Source organism: Onychostoma macrolepis, chromosome 15 (genome assembly GCF_012432095.1).
Source record: "Onychostoma macrolepis isolate SWU-2019 chromosome 15, ASM1243209v1, whole genome shotgun sequence".
NCBI lineage: Eukaryota > Metazoa > Chordata > Actinopteri > Cypriniformes > Cyprinidae > Onychostoma > Onychostoma macrolepis.
The window spans coordinates 21,271,746-21,284,748 of NC_081169.1; the positions used below are offsets into that span (position 1 = coordinate 21,271,746).

The 13,003-nt window shown below is 38.9% G+C and overlaps 1 protein-coding gene across 3 annotated transcripts in view; it reads left to right on the forward strand.

Annotated features, from left to right (window-relative positions):
* Nucleotides 1-13,003, forward strand: part of b3glcta (beta 3-glucosyltransferase a) — a 104,445-nt gene that overhangs the window by 9,353 nt on the left and 82,089 nt on the right. For all 3 annotated transcript variants that reach the window (XM_058744668.1, XM_058744666.1, XM_058744667.1), the window contains exon 2: nt 7,700-7,746. In XM_058744668.1, coding sequence (XP_058600651.1) covers nt 7,700-7,746 — 47 coding nt within the window. The remainder of the gene's footprint in view (nt 1-7,699; nt 7,747-13,003) is intronic.

Below are 13,003 nucleotides of genomic sequence, written 5' to 3' on the forward strand. Positions count from 1 at the left end.
CCTCTCACATAGAAACAGCGCACACATATAGCTCTGTTTCAGCGGCTTAAAATCGGTTGTTTTAAAACTGCAGTGCTTAAAAACGCGTGCCCATGCTACAGATGTAGTCCCTCGTTTAGGAACGAGTTCCTCGTTTTGTTCTGGTTCTGTCTCCCCTTCACGCCCCGTGGTGGTGTGTAAAGATCGCACTTTTTAATCATTTGGATGAGTATTACCGTAAACAATGTATTTTGCGACACCACGAAATAAACGATAGAACATAATATGAAACGATAGACTTTTTATTTTGTCCGTCCGATATATATCGTCATATCGCACAGCCCTAGACACAGATAATAAAAAGAATAATATACAAAATAGACAGTGTACAAAATAGCATTTACAAAATAGTACATACAATTATGTATGTACAGTTATGATATGTGCAAATTTGAAATGTAAACAAGTATGCGTGTTAAATAAATGATGTATAATAGTGTTGTGTGTTCCACGTTTATTGTCAAGTGTTCATGAGATGGATTGCCTGAGGGAAGAAACTGTTCCTGTGCCTGGCCTTTCTGGTGCTCAGAGCTCTGTAGTGTCGACCAGACGGCAGGGAGTGTCCAGAGTGATTTTGCCAGCCCTTTTGCTCACTCTGGATGAGTACAGTTCTTGGAGAGTGGGGAGGTTGTACCAATGATTCGCTCAGCAGTCTGTACTACCCCTCTGTAGTCTTCTGAGGTCAGGGGGGCCTGTGCTGATCGTAACGGTGCTGGATGAGAATTTTCCAAGCTTTACTAGCTGCTGCCTGTCTGTAAGGAAGCTGGTGATCCACTGACAGACAGAGGTGGTGACAGATAGCTGAGTTAATTTGGGCTGGAGGAGTGATGGGATGATGGTGTTAAAAACGGAGCTGAAGTCTACAAACAGGATCATCACATAAGTCCCTGGTCTGTCTAGATGTTGCAGTAAAGTTTTCTAAAGCATTTTGAAAAAATACATACCCCACCTTTAAGGCTTGTCAGTGCCAAGTATTTAGTATTTACTTTTGTGTATTTGTTCTAAATGCTCCTGTTGTCTTCTATGCCCAGACTTGAGTTTTGTTTGATTGTTTGAGATATTCAAGAAGCATGTTTTCTTTGAGCAGGTAAAAGAGGTTCAGGGGCCTGTTTCAATAAGGAGGTTCAACGAACTCTGAGTTTAAACTTGAACTCTACTATGAGATGGGAAACTCCAGAGTTTTTGATTTCAGAACGGCTTAATTGTTAGTTCATTCAACTCTGAGTAGGTTGACTCTGAGTTTAGTGCGTGCACCATGACTATGAAAAGTCATGATCAGTGGAGCTCCGAAATTACGATTCACCATGGCAACAGCACCCGACAAAAAAGACGTCACTTCTTAATAACTGTTAATGACTTAAATAACTGTTATAATATCAGAGGTGAAAACTGTAAATTATTGAACTAATATTCATTTGAATGTATCCCATGGCAAAAAAAAACAGACAGAAAAAAGAAACAAGAACATTGCAGCAACTAAAAATGAAGTATAAAACACAGTTCAATCAAGGTAAAGCTTTAAGCATGAAAGGTTCATGGGTGTAAGCTAAATGACTTTACAAACATTTGACATTAAATTAGTGTTGTCAAAAGACCCGGTACTTCGGTACCAAGTCGGTACTAAAAAAGTGAAAACGTCACGGTACCAGGTTTTTTTAAGTACCGGTGGTACCGAGTACCCGGTCAACCCGGTTCTTGACGTGTACGGCCCGATGATTTCCGCGATGCAGAAAACGCGGACGGAATCTCGGAATCCAGTTATAAAAACGGAATTTACAGTTTAGCACGGAATGTCACGGAGTTTGTCAAAGTTTGGATGAATTAATCAAAAGTAGGTCATTGCACTTAAATCAAATCGCGACGTGGACTAGTATCTGTAAATATTAAGCCGCAAAAGTCGATTCAAATATGAATCCCGCATGTTCTGCGAGTCTCTGTGTGAGTGAATGAATGGCAGAGACGCGGTTTTTCTTTTTACTACATACACTGAAGCGCGTGACGCCGCGGTGATTCATCATCTGCCGTCTCAATGAGGACATAAATACATAAACAACATCTACAGAACTGCTCTGAGAGTCCCCTCGCGAGCATTTTACCGTTTCATTGAGTAAAACCAGCTTCATATCATATAGCTACACAGAAATGTAAAGGTATTCACGGCAACCCGTCAAAATAAAAGTTCATCTTAAAGACATTGTGCCAGAAATATAATTTTACATATATATAATTTATTTTTATTTATTTTTTATTTTTTTAAAGTCACAATATTTCTTCCATAGTTTAATTTTAATAGTAAATCCCCTTTATTTACCAAAACAATACAATGTGTTTAAATTTAATTAATTAAAAGACAAATTAAATTTGGGTGAAACTTGTTTACTGTTTTTCATACTTTTATTACTTGCGGAAAAACTTGAAACACAATTTAAATAAAGTATAAAGAATGGCATTGATTTTTGTACATTTTTATTTTTGTTTGACTTTATTAAAAATAGAAATTGGTACCGAGGACCGTGGATTTTGACTGGTATCGGTACCGAATACTGAAATTTTGGTACCGTGACAACACTACATTAAATATAATTCAGTGTCTATTTCAGTGTGCTGCAGCTTTTTCCCCAAAGTCTAACACTCTTTTCACATAATTAAATATTTTCTAATCCAACCTGTTACATTTCTTAATTAGAGTAATAAAATTAACTACTGACTTGTACTCAGTCGACAGCAAGAAGGCAGAGGCACCCTAAAAGGGGGGAGAACCTTCACCAGCACCACTGACAGATGAAGAAGAGATGGTCAAGTATTGGAAGAACTTTAGAATCCAAAAGTAAAAGGAATAACTGTTTCTTTTGTATTTGTAGGAAATAAAGATGACCAAATAAATTGTGAATAATTTGTGTTTAACAGCTGTGGTTATGGCATCCCGTAGCTACTACCCCTCCATCTGGCATCCTTCCATTCCATACAGTAATCAGTTTCATTTTCAGAAGGTGCGATGGTGGAGATATGCTTGTCATCAATGCGTCCAACCACACTGGAAATCCTGAAGGATATTCTGATTATTGGGTTATTTCCAGAGGTCACAGAAGGATGTTATCAAGTGAACGTCATTTATCAGATTAGCCTCATTTAAACTAATTTAAACACCACTTACTTACAGTCCTGTGAAACTCGTTTTTGATGGATTTGTGCCCAGGAAAAAATTCTCAGAATGAGTGTTAGAGGGATTGTTGCTTAAAATCTGCATACAGTGGACTTATAATGTGCTCTGCATCTCCGTTGTTTTAAAGTGCATTTTTCTTATTTTGCAAATTATCTGCCAATGGGGTAAGAAATTAAAAATATTATTGTTTCCGTTTGAATTAAGATTATTTTTCTTACCCTATGGCGGACAATTTTACATGTTTTACGTAAAATGCTCTTAAAAGGAAAATCTCCCAGGAAACAATACTAAATATCTTAGACCATTTTTCATATAGAATATCGATATCGTGATATCGAATTGAACCGAACCGATGATATGATAATCGTTATCAAACCGAACCGTGAGACCAATGTAGGTTCACACCCCTATCATAAACAAACAGCTTTTAAACACTATAGAAGGTGCACAGTGTCGTTCACACAAATGCTAAATACCATCATGGTAACACACATGAAACTGATATAATGCAATAATCATTAATTTAACAACATTAGATGTAACATACAACCTTAATCTTCAAAAATCTAAACAAAAAAACATCAAATTTGAAATGTCACGCAGGGAATTCTGGGAATGTCAATTTATGTTTATTCACTGTAAATTATACGTTATTTTTCACTTCCATAAACTATACTACCGTAAAATTCCATGTAATGTCCAATACAGTTTCCATGTAATGTCCAATAGTAGGGAAACTTACCGTTAACCAATGAATAGGTTTTTACTGTAGTATTTTTTACAGTCTTTTACTGTTAAAATCACAGTAATTTTTTTTATAGTACATATCAACCTCAATTTAATTTTTTATAATTATGTTCAGAATCTCAACGGATTCAGCAAGTAGTTTGGTTATTGTTTACTTTATATGATGAATATTGAGCATTTAGGCATCCTGCTGATTTGATGTACTCATTTTTTTACATACTGTGTAGAAGGGAAGTATCCGTATTTGTTCCCAGGAACTGTGCATCCATTTGTCCTAACAGACTTTGAAAACCCTCTGATTACCCAAGTACAGCTTTCATACAAAGCTTCTAATTTCCCTCATTTTTCTTTGTTGTTCTGCTTTATCTGAAAGAGCATCTGTTCTTTGCATTTGTCTGGGAAAATCTGAAAAAACCGTGCACAGATGTTCAGGCAAATGATTTTCTCACAGTTTTTTATCAAGAATATAGCCAGCGGTTGTCAAAAGCAAGGAGGGCGCTATGTAGTGGTGCAGTCTCGGTGGCCACGTGTAAGTAGCGCTCAGAGACTGGTAAATGGCCCTCGTGTGTGTGTCTCTCTCGCCCTAACATCCTCAGGGGACCGGCATGAAAAGATTGAAAGTTTGCGACAGATGTCAGAGAACGAGGAGTGAACTTGGATGCGTTCCTGAAGGAAGCCGAGGTTTTCAAGCCAAATGTTGCATATTTAATCCACCCTGACAGACTCTTTGAGTCCATGTGAGAATGTAGCCTGTCTTGCTGCTGAAAGAAGTGATTTTTCTTTGTTGAAACCTATTTTCTCACTCTACAGTTTCTCTTATTTATGTGGAATTATTTATTTAGAACTCAAGATGGATCTGCTTAATGGTTCTTTTTCTCTTTAAGGTGTTGGCTGAATGAAACTGAATGCTGGTGAATGTGCTCAGCTTTTTATATAAAACGTATTTCTTGCGTTTTACAATCGTTTTAATGGCACGCTCGGGGAGATGTATTATTATGAGTCTCCTGTATTGCTTTTCTTTCGCGATCCTGTCGGAGCACTAATACAGAATATTAGATTTGAGGTGAAATTGTGATCTAGGTCTTGCCGCTGAGAGAGCAGAGCACATTAAGGAAGCTATCCTGATGATAGTCAGTAGCAGTGTGCATTCATCAGCTGTAAACAACCCAATGCTTGGGTAGAACCGTTGGGGGAATTATCAGACAGCAACAGCAGACCTATATATCGTCTCTGGCCTCGACTCATCCTGCCCACTGATATGCTGAAAATGCCATGGCCCTTTATGATTCAGTCACAGTGGAAAAAGAGCAGCAATAATGTTCAGGGCAGAGCAAATCCATCCACCCATGGGTTATTTATTATTAATGGCTTACATTTTTGTAAGAAAAAGAGAAAGTGACTGCTTAAAGGGTTCTGGGAGATCATTTTAAAACATTTGCAAATGTGTTTTGTCGGGCAGTACAAGCATTAATCACATCCAAAATAAAAGTTTGTGTTTACATAATATATATGTGTGTACTGTGTTTATATGTGTATATATAAATACCCACAAATACATGTATATTTAGAAATATATATGTAATATAGATATTTATATTTACATGTGTGTTAATATGAAATAAATATGAAACGGTTTGGAGTTGGTTAAGATTTTGAAAAGTCTCTTATGCTCACCAGACTGCATTAATTTCATCAAAAATACAGTAAGAACTTTGAAATTGTTAAATATTGTTTCAATTTAAAATAACTGTATTCTCTTTTAATATATTTAAAAATGTCATTCATTATTGTGATGGTAAAGCTGAATTTTCAGCAGTCAATTCTCTAGTCTTCTGTGTCATGATCCTTCAAATATCATTCTAATATACTTTGAGAGCTTTCTTGCTTTTTCATCCCTTTGTTGCCCCTTGCCAACTTTTTGGAGACCTGTAGCAGGCATCAAATTTGAAATTAGCTCATTTTGTGCATAAAATTGTAAAATTTCTCAGTTTAAACATTTGTTATGTTCTCTGTTCTATTGTGAATAAAATATTGGCTCATGTGATTTGAAAATCTTTTAGTTTTCATTTTATTCAAATTTAAAAAACGTCCCAACATTTCCGGAATTCGGGTTGTAGCCTTGATGAATAAAATTAATTTTTCTTTAAAAAAAAAAAAAAAAATGCTATCCCCAGACATTTGAATGGTATATGACAACAAATGAAAATAATTATTACAATTGAAACATGCATAAAATTGCTAATATTACAATAGACAAGATGTATATACATATAAATATGTTGTTAAAAATATAACCTAATGTGCTGCACAGGGACTTTAATAGATGTTTTTAAGCCCTGTTCATTAAGCATCCAAACAAACTGATTAACTCAATTAATTTGGCCTTTTCAATGGCCCGTGGAAAGGAGAAAAGTTTAGGCAAGCATATTGGATTATTCCCTGAACTCGCTTGGCAGCAAAGCTGTGTGTGCAAACAGTGTGACATAAAATATAAAATAAAAAGACAAATACACACCTATACGTTGTTATTAATATAATTTGTTCAGCAACATTATTTTCAGGCCCACATGACTAATTAGATCCTCAGAGCCACTCGCGCTCTTTGAGTCTAATGAGCTCACATAATCATGTTACATTTACACATGACCTTTTGATTCCCCTCGTTTGTGATATTGCTCAATGTTTCCTCATCTCGAAGTTAACTTGGAATTTTAATGCTGCCAAGTCTAGATTTCTTTACACTTTTCTCTATGGCTATGTTTACCAGTCATCTTTTAACAAGTGTTGGATATTAGTTGTCATCGCTGTCCTCATGAATGACTTAAAAAAATGTTTTCACTTAAACAGCCAGCAGACATTTTCAGCACAGAGTCATTCGTTTATGCATATTTAATGCATTCAGCATAACACCAGGTCAAGAAACGCAAGTTATTTTTTGATGCTTACTTTGGGATTTTGGCACCATTTGCATGTTTATATGAAAAACTCTGAACCTAATTCATAATGCTGAAATTTTTCTGCAGGCTTCTCAAGAGTTTTTTTGGACATCTACAAAAAAGAACTGGACTCTATAAATAATTTAGTTACAAGCATACAGAGCCAGGAGTAAAGAAGCAATATAAAATTCAAACCAAGGCTCAGAGGTGTAAACCTCAGCCTCATTAAAGAGTTACATTAAAGAAGATTTCACAGGTTGCGAATGGACTTGTGAAGTAGCAAGAAGCAAATGCCTTTTAACCTTCATATGAGTTAATCTGGATTTTTTAATGCACACCCTCACGGCTCTGCTCTTATAATGTCACCCGAGGAGCGGATATGTAAAAGGAGCAATTAAGAACTGATCCAAGGACATATTCTCAGAAACCAAAGCTCACTCCCAATGATTTCACTGGCACCAAAGTCATCTCTGCAACTGCCGTTATGACGCTCGATATCGATTTCGAGGCTCCTCGCAAAACGACTCTCTTCTCAGGATCAATGGAAATTTAATTTGAGAGAAGCTTCTCCTGCTCTAATGAAAAACTTTGCAAAATACATGTGGTGCAGACAGAAGTCCCTAACGGCTGGTAGAGATTAAAGGAGAAGAGATTCTCCTCTAATCAGCTGGCTTTTAACTCCTTCTTCTTAAAGAAGCATGTAACATTTACATTAGAGAAACATGGGCTTTTAGACTTGCAGTTCTGTCAGCATGTTTATGGAGCCCTCATTGTTGTGATCTGATGCTTTGTGTTTGATTTTTTTTTTCTCCAGTGCCCCTCATCACTGCAAAAGGAAATGATGTGGAGAGTCCAACAAAGGTAATGACTGACGGATGTTTACTGTTGTGTATCAGAGTATGACAGCAGTTTGATTTTTAATTGTTGATCTGTAATATCGCCTGTTCTTTTTGTGTATGCTTGCCTCAAGACCCATCACTGCTTGTACAAGTGTTGTTTATCCAGCACTATGAATACAGGCTTACCATTACACCCCTAATATATGTAATATACACTTGCCTGGAGGAAAAAAGTTGCCATTTGGATTTAAATAAGCAAATACTGAAGGATGAAAAACTAGTATTGCATCGTTATTGCAGTGATTAATGTGTTTCTGGCATGTTGTTTGTTTTGCAACAGTTGTGTAACCTTAACTGTTGCAGGGTCTAGCTTTTCATTCCTCAAACAACCATGTTGGAAGACGTACCCATATACATATTGCATGATGAAAATGTCAAGATTCATTGGACTCATGCTACTGTTGCTCTGTGCTCTACTGGAACAGCCTAAAGCAAATTATAAAACCACCTAAAAAGCAGTAGTTATGCATTGGTCTAATCATCTATATGCATTGTAATGCCCAGATTCTGGAGTTGAACAGGTTGCAAAAATTTAATTTATCAGTTATCTCCCACAACATGGCCTACTGTTTATTATTGGTTATCATTATTTGCCAAGAAGTGCATCCCTGAGTTAATTTAATCTCTGCATTTTAATCAATACTTGTTGCGTATTTGGTAGCACATCTATCTTCAAATTGCCAGGCTGTGTCATTGTCTTGCAATATACATTGCATTGAGATTGTCTAACTATAAGGGACTTTGACAGGGGCCTTCACAGCTGAAATGCTGAGAGAATGATCCTCGCCGCAAGTAACACTCATCTCTTTTATTGCGTCAGCCGTTTCTGCTTTCCCCTGATAGGTTTCACGGTTAATGCATTCGTTTTCTGCTGTAGCTTTTGTTGAGTTTTAAGCAGAAATGCCACTGACACTCTGGGTCAGGAGAGGGAATGAGGGACAGAGAGGAGGAGAAAGAGAAGTGAGTGCATTGGAATTGGAGGAAAGGAAGATGTGATATGCTTGTGTTTAGACCTTGAACTGGGGTCAGATGTGTTTGTATGTCTTGGGTTTTTAGTCATTTTTTTCCCCTTTACTTTGTTGTTATTTTGTTCTCTTTTCTTCAAGCAGGTGAAATTAAAAGTGAATGGTTCAGGTTGTTACCCTCACTACAGTTGAAGGTTCATGCATTCATGGTTGATTGAATGTAAATAAAGGAAAACCATTCCTATACTTTGTATCTATACTATTTTAATGAATAGTTCCCACTAGGTCGTTTCAGACAGATGGAGAGTAGAAGAAATAGACATGAAATAGCTAAGAATCTTCTCTTGATTTGCAAAGCAGTGGGATGACAGGATGGACAATTGTTCAGGCCCTCCTACTGTTAAATCATTGCTCTTCAAAGACAGCGCATCCTTGAGCTCATGGTGAGAGGATTGACTGGTTGCAATCATGGATCCAAATGAATGGTGGTGCTGCTGCTGTCATTGAAGTTTCTCTTTTTCTGCCTTTTCAGTGTGTGTTTGATTAGTGAGTTGATTTGGATGTAAATTACATGATACTGACATTATTTAATTAAATCACAATTAAATGCATATATCATAATTTGCTGAGAAATAATTCAGTGATATAGAAAGGATTAGAGAGAGATTTAAAAAAAGAAAGAAATGGAGGTCAGGTGTTGTGCTATATTTCCGTTGAAAATAAGAATCATGAAGGTTAGTTGAGCATTTGTTCTGTAGCATCTTGGCAAATATGTTGAATTTTTATGACTGTATGTGAAGTTTCAAGCCGTTCATCTTTGTCGATTCTGTTTTATTCCATTGCAGACTTTCCTCCTGTTTCTGAATGCAAGAGCATGTTTTGTGTGTAACTGGCTCTGTCATCTCATTTTATGCTGCCTGTTCTCATTCTGGAGATATGATTATAGATTAGTTAATTTTAACACTTTCAAAATATACATAAAATTAGTTATGCTAAATTAACATGTTAAAGGGATAGTTCACCCAAAAATGAAAATTCTGTCATTAATTGCTTACCCTCATGTCGTTCCAAACCCGTAAGACCTTCATTCATATTCAGAACACAAATTAACATATTTTTTGATGAAATCCGAGAGCTTTCTGACCCTTCATAGACAGCAATGCAACTACCACATTCAAGGTCCAGAAATGTAGTAAGGACATTGTTAAAATAGTTCATGTGACATCAGTGGTTCAACTGCAGTTTTATGAAGCTACAAGAATACTTTTTGTGCGCAAAGAAAACAAAAACAATGACTTTATTCAACAATTTCTTCTCTTCTGTGTCAGTCTTCGGCACGTGTTCATGAGAGGACTACAACACATGCCTGTGGTGCTACTGATGCAGGAGCTGGCGTTCTGACGTAGAACGTCCATCGCACTTAGTTCATCGTCTGGATGTTCTGGTTTGAATAAGTAAGGCATGGGCAAAAAATTGCAAGTCATCCTCTGTTGAAATCTTCAGACATGTTTGCAAAGATTGTTTTATGCGCGGCAGAAATTGACATGGAAGAGAAGAAATTGAGTACAGTTATTTTCGTTTTCTTTTGTACACAAAAAGTATTTTCTTAGTTTTCCTGCTTTTCCTCGCTTTTAAATAGCTTATAAATGCATGTGCGCATTTTACTTTCACTTTTTATTAGCGGCAATTCAACTGATTGAATGGACAACAACAAAACAGTACAAAGACAAACTCATTAAACATAAAATGTTTAATTTATTAACAAAATGAATAAAATTATAGGCTTAATATAAAATAACAAATTACTTACACAGTTTAAAAAATAAAAATAAAAACTGAAAATCAGCAAACCCGATGGAACCAAATAAATAAATTTATGATTAAAAAAACTTCCAAAGTAAAACGGCAAAAGTCAACAGGCTTTTCAAAATTAAAAATATTTTTGAAACAGTCGCTTTTGCATTTCGTTTCGAAACTAAATCTTTCACCATCGTCTTGTCTTTCTTACCTCACTTTTCTTATCAGTCAACTCGACTCGCTCCTCACTTGATAAATGAAAACGTACTCGGTTACTATCGTAACCTCGGTTCCCTGAGCTACGGAACGAGTACTGCGTCTTGATAAAGACGCATATGGGAAAAAGCCTTTTTTCTCCTGAACTGAAGTCTTATTCAATCACGCAGTGAAATTGCACGACTATTGGTTCGTGCAGTGTGTAAAAAACGAACCAATGTGTCGGCAGCGGAGCTTATGGCGATGAAGCTGGCTATATAAGCGGCCGTTTCGCCATAGGATCCTCAGGTTACTTCGACTAAAGCGACGACTGAGTCGTGCAGCTGTCTGGCACGGCAAAGTACGCAGTACTCGTTCCGTATCTCAGGGAACCGAGGTTACGACAGTAACCGAGTACGTTCCCTGTCGATACTCCACTCGTACTGCATCTTGATAAAGACGCATATGGGAACTCAATTCAATCACGCCGTGCTAAGGAACGACTGCATAATATTACTCCATAAGCATTTAATGCCCACAGGGAAAGTCACAAGGTCAATAGTATGCTCCAGGCTAAGTGAGCTAAACTCATAGAGGTTATGCTCGGCCTGGGTGATCATTCCTTATGACTCTTACATACTCAGTACTTCCAGGACCGAGGTATGCAAGAACCCAACTAGAGAGCTTGAGCGCATTGCGGTCAAGAATTCTCTGTCAGGATTGTTCCCATAACGTATACATGTACGCTCATCTAAGCAGAGAGGACCCTAGTCTGTAAGGCTGGTACATCCAGGCTATAAAACCTAGCAAATGTGGACGGCGAGGCCCAGCTGGCCGCCGCACAAATCTCTGTAATGGACACACCGCTAGACCAGGCCCATGACGAGGCGATGCCTCTAGTAGAATGGGCTTGTACTCCAATGGGGCATTGTAGGCCCAAGGAAGAGTACGCCTGCGTAACAGCATCCACTATCCACTTAGAGAGTCTCTGCTTCGTGACCGGATGCCCTTTGGCGCGGTTACCGAAGCTAACAAAGAGCTGTTCTGTACGCCTAAATGAGGCAGAATGCTCGAAGTAGATCCTCAAAGCTCTGACAGGGCACAACAAGGACAACTCCCGGTCCTCCTCAGAAGGAGGAAGCGCGGAGAGTGTGATGACCTGAGCTCTGAATGGGGTTGAAAATACCTTGGGTACGTAACCATGCCTTGATTTCAGGACGATCTTGGAGTCGTTGGGATTACAGGCAGGCAGGGCTAACAGAGAGCGCCTGTAGGTCTCCTACTCGCTTAACCGATGCTAGTGCTAGTAGCAGAGCAGTTTTCAGCGACAGCGACCGAAGGTTCGTAGACTGAAGCGGCTCGAATGGAGGGCCCTTCAGGGCCTTCAATACAGTGGATTCAGCCTCTTGGCTCCCCTCAGAAAACGGACAACTGAGTTGTCTCTGCCTACCGATTGGCCTGCTATAGGGGCATGAAAGGCCGCTATAGCTGCTACGAACACCTTGAGTGTGGAGGGGGAACGTCCTTTATCCAGCAGCTCCTGCAGGAAGGACAGAACCACCGCTAACTCGGAGGTAGACGGGTTTTCATCGCGGTGTAGGCACCAAGTGGAGAAAACAGACCACTTAAGGGCGTAGAGGCGTCTCGTAGACGGGGCTCTAGCCTCAGAAATGGTGTTTAACATTCGCTCTGGGAGGCTGGTAGGCTCCCGTCGAGCGGCCACAGGTGGAGAGCCCCCAGCTCGGGCCGAGGGTGCCATATTGTTCCGTTCGCCTGAGAGAGGAGATCCCGTCTCAGGGGCACGGGCCAGGGGGCTGCTGTTAGCAGCTGAACCAGCTCTGACAACCAAGGTTGGTTTTCCCACAAGGGGGCCACCAATAGAACCTTGTGTCCTTGTTCCTTGATCCGCCTGATGACCTGAGGGATCAGGGCGATCGAAGGGAATGCATAAAGGAGGAGGTTGGGCCAATCGTGGGCCAACGCGTCCCTGACCTTCGAATAATAAATTGGGCAGTGAGAGCTGTCTTTGGAGGCGAAAAGATCTACTTTTGCCTTGCCAAAGATCTTCCAGATCATCTGAACCGTCCGCGGATGGAGCATCCACTCCTCTGAGGGGACATTGCTCCGAGATAACATATCCGCACCTTGGTTCAATCTGCCCGGCAAGTGTGCTGCCCTTAGCGAGCGCAAATTGTGCTGAGCCCACTCCAGAAGGCGCTCTACCAGAATGAAGAGGAGCTTCGAGGAGAGACCTCCTTGGTG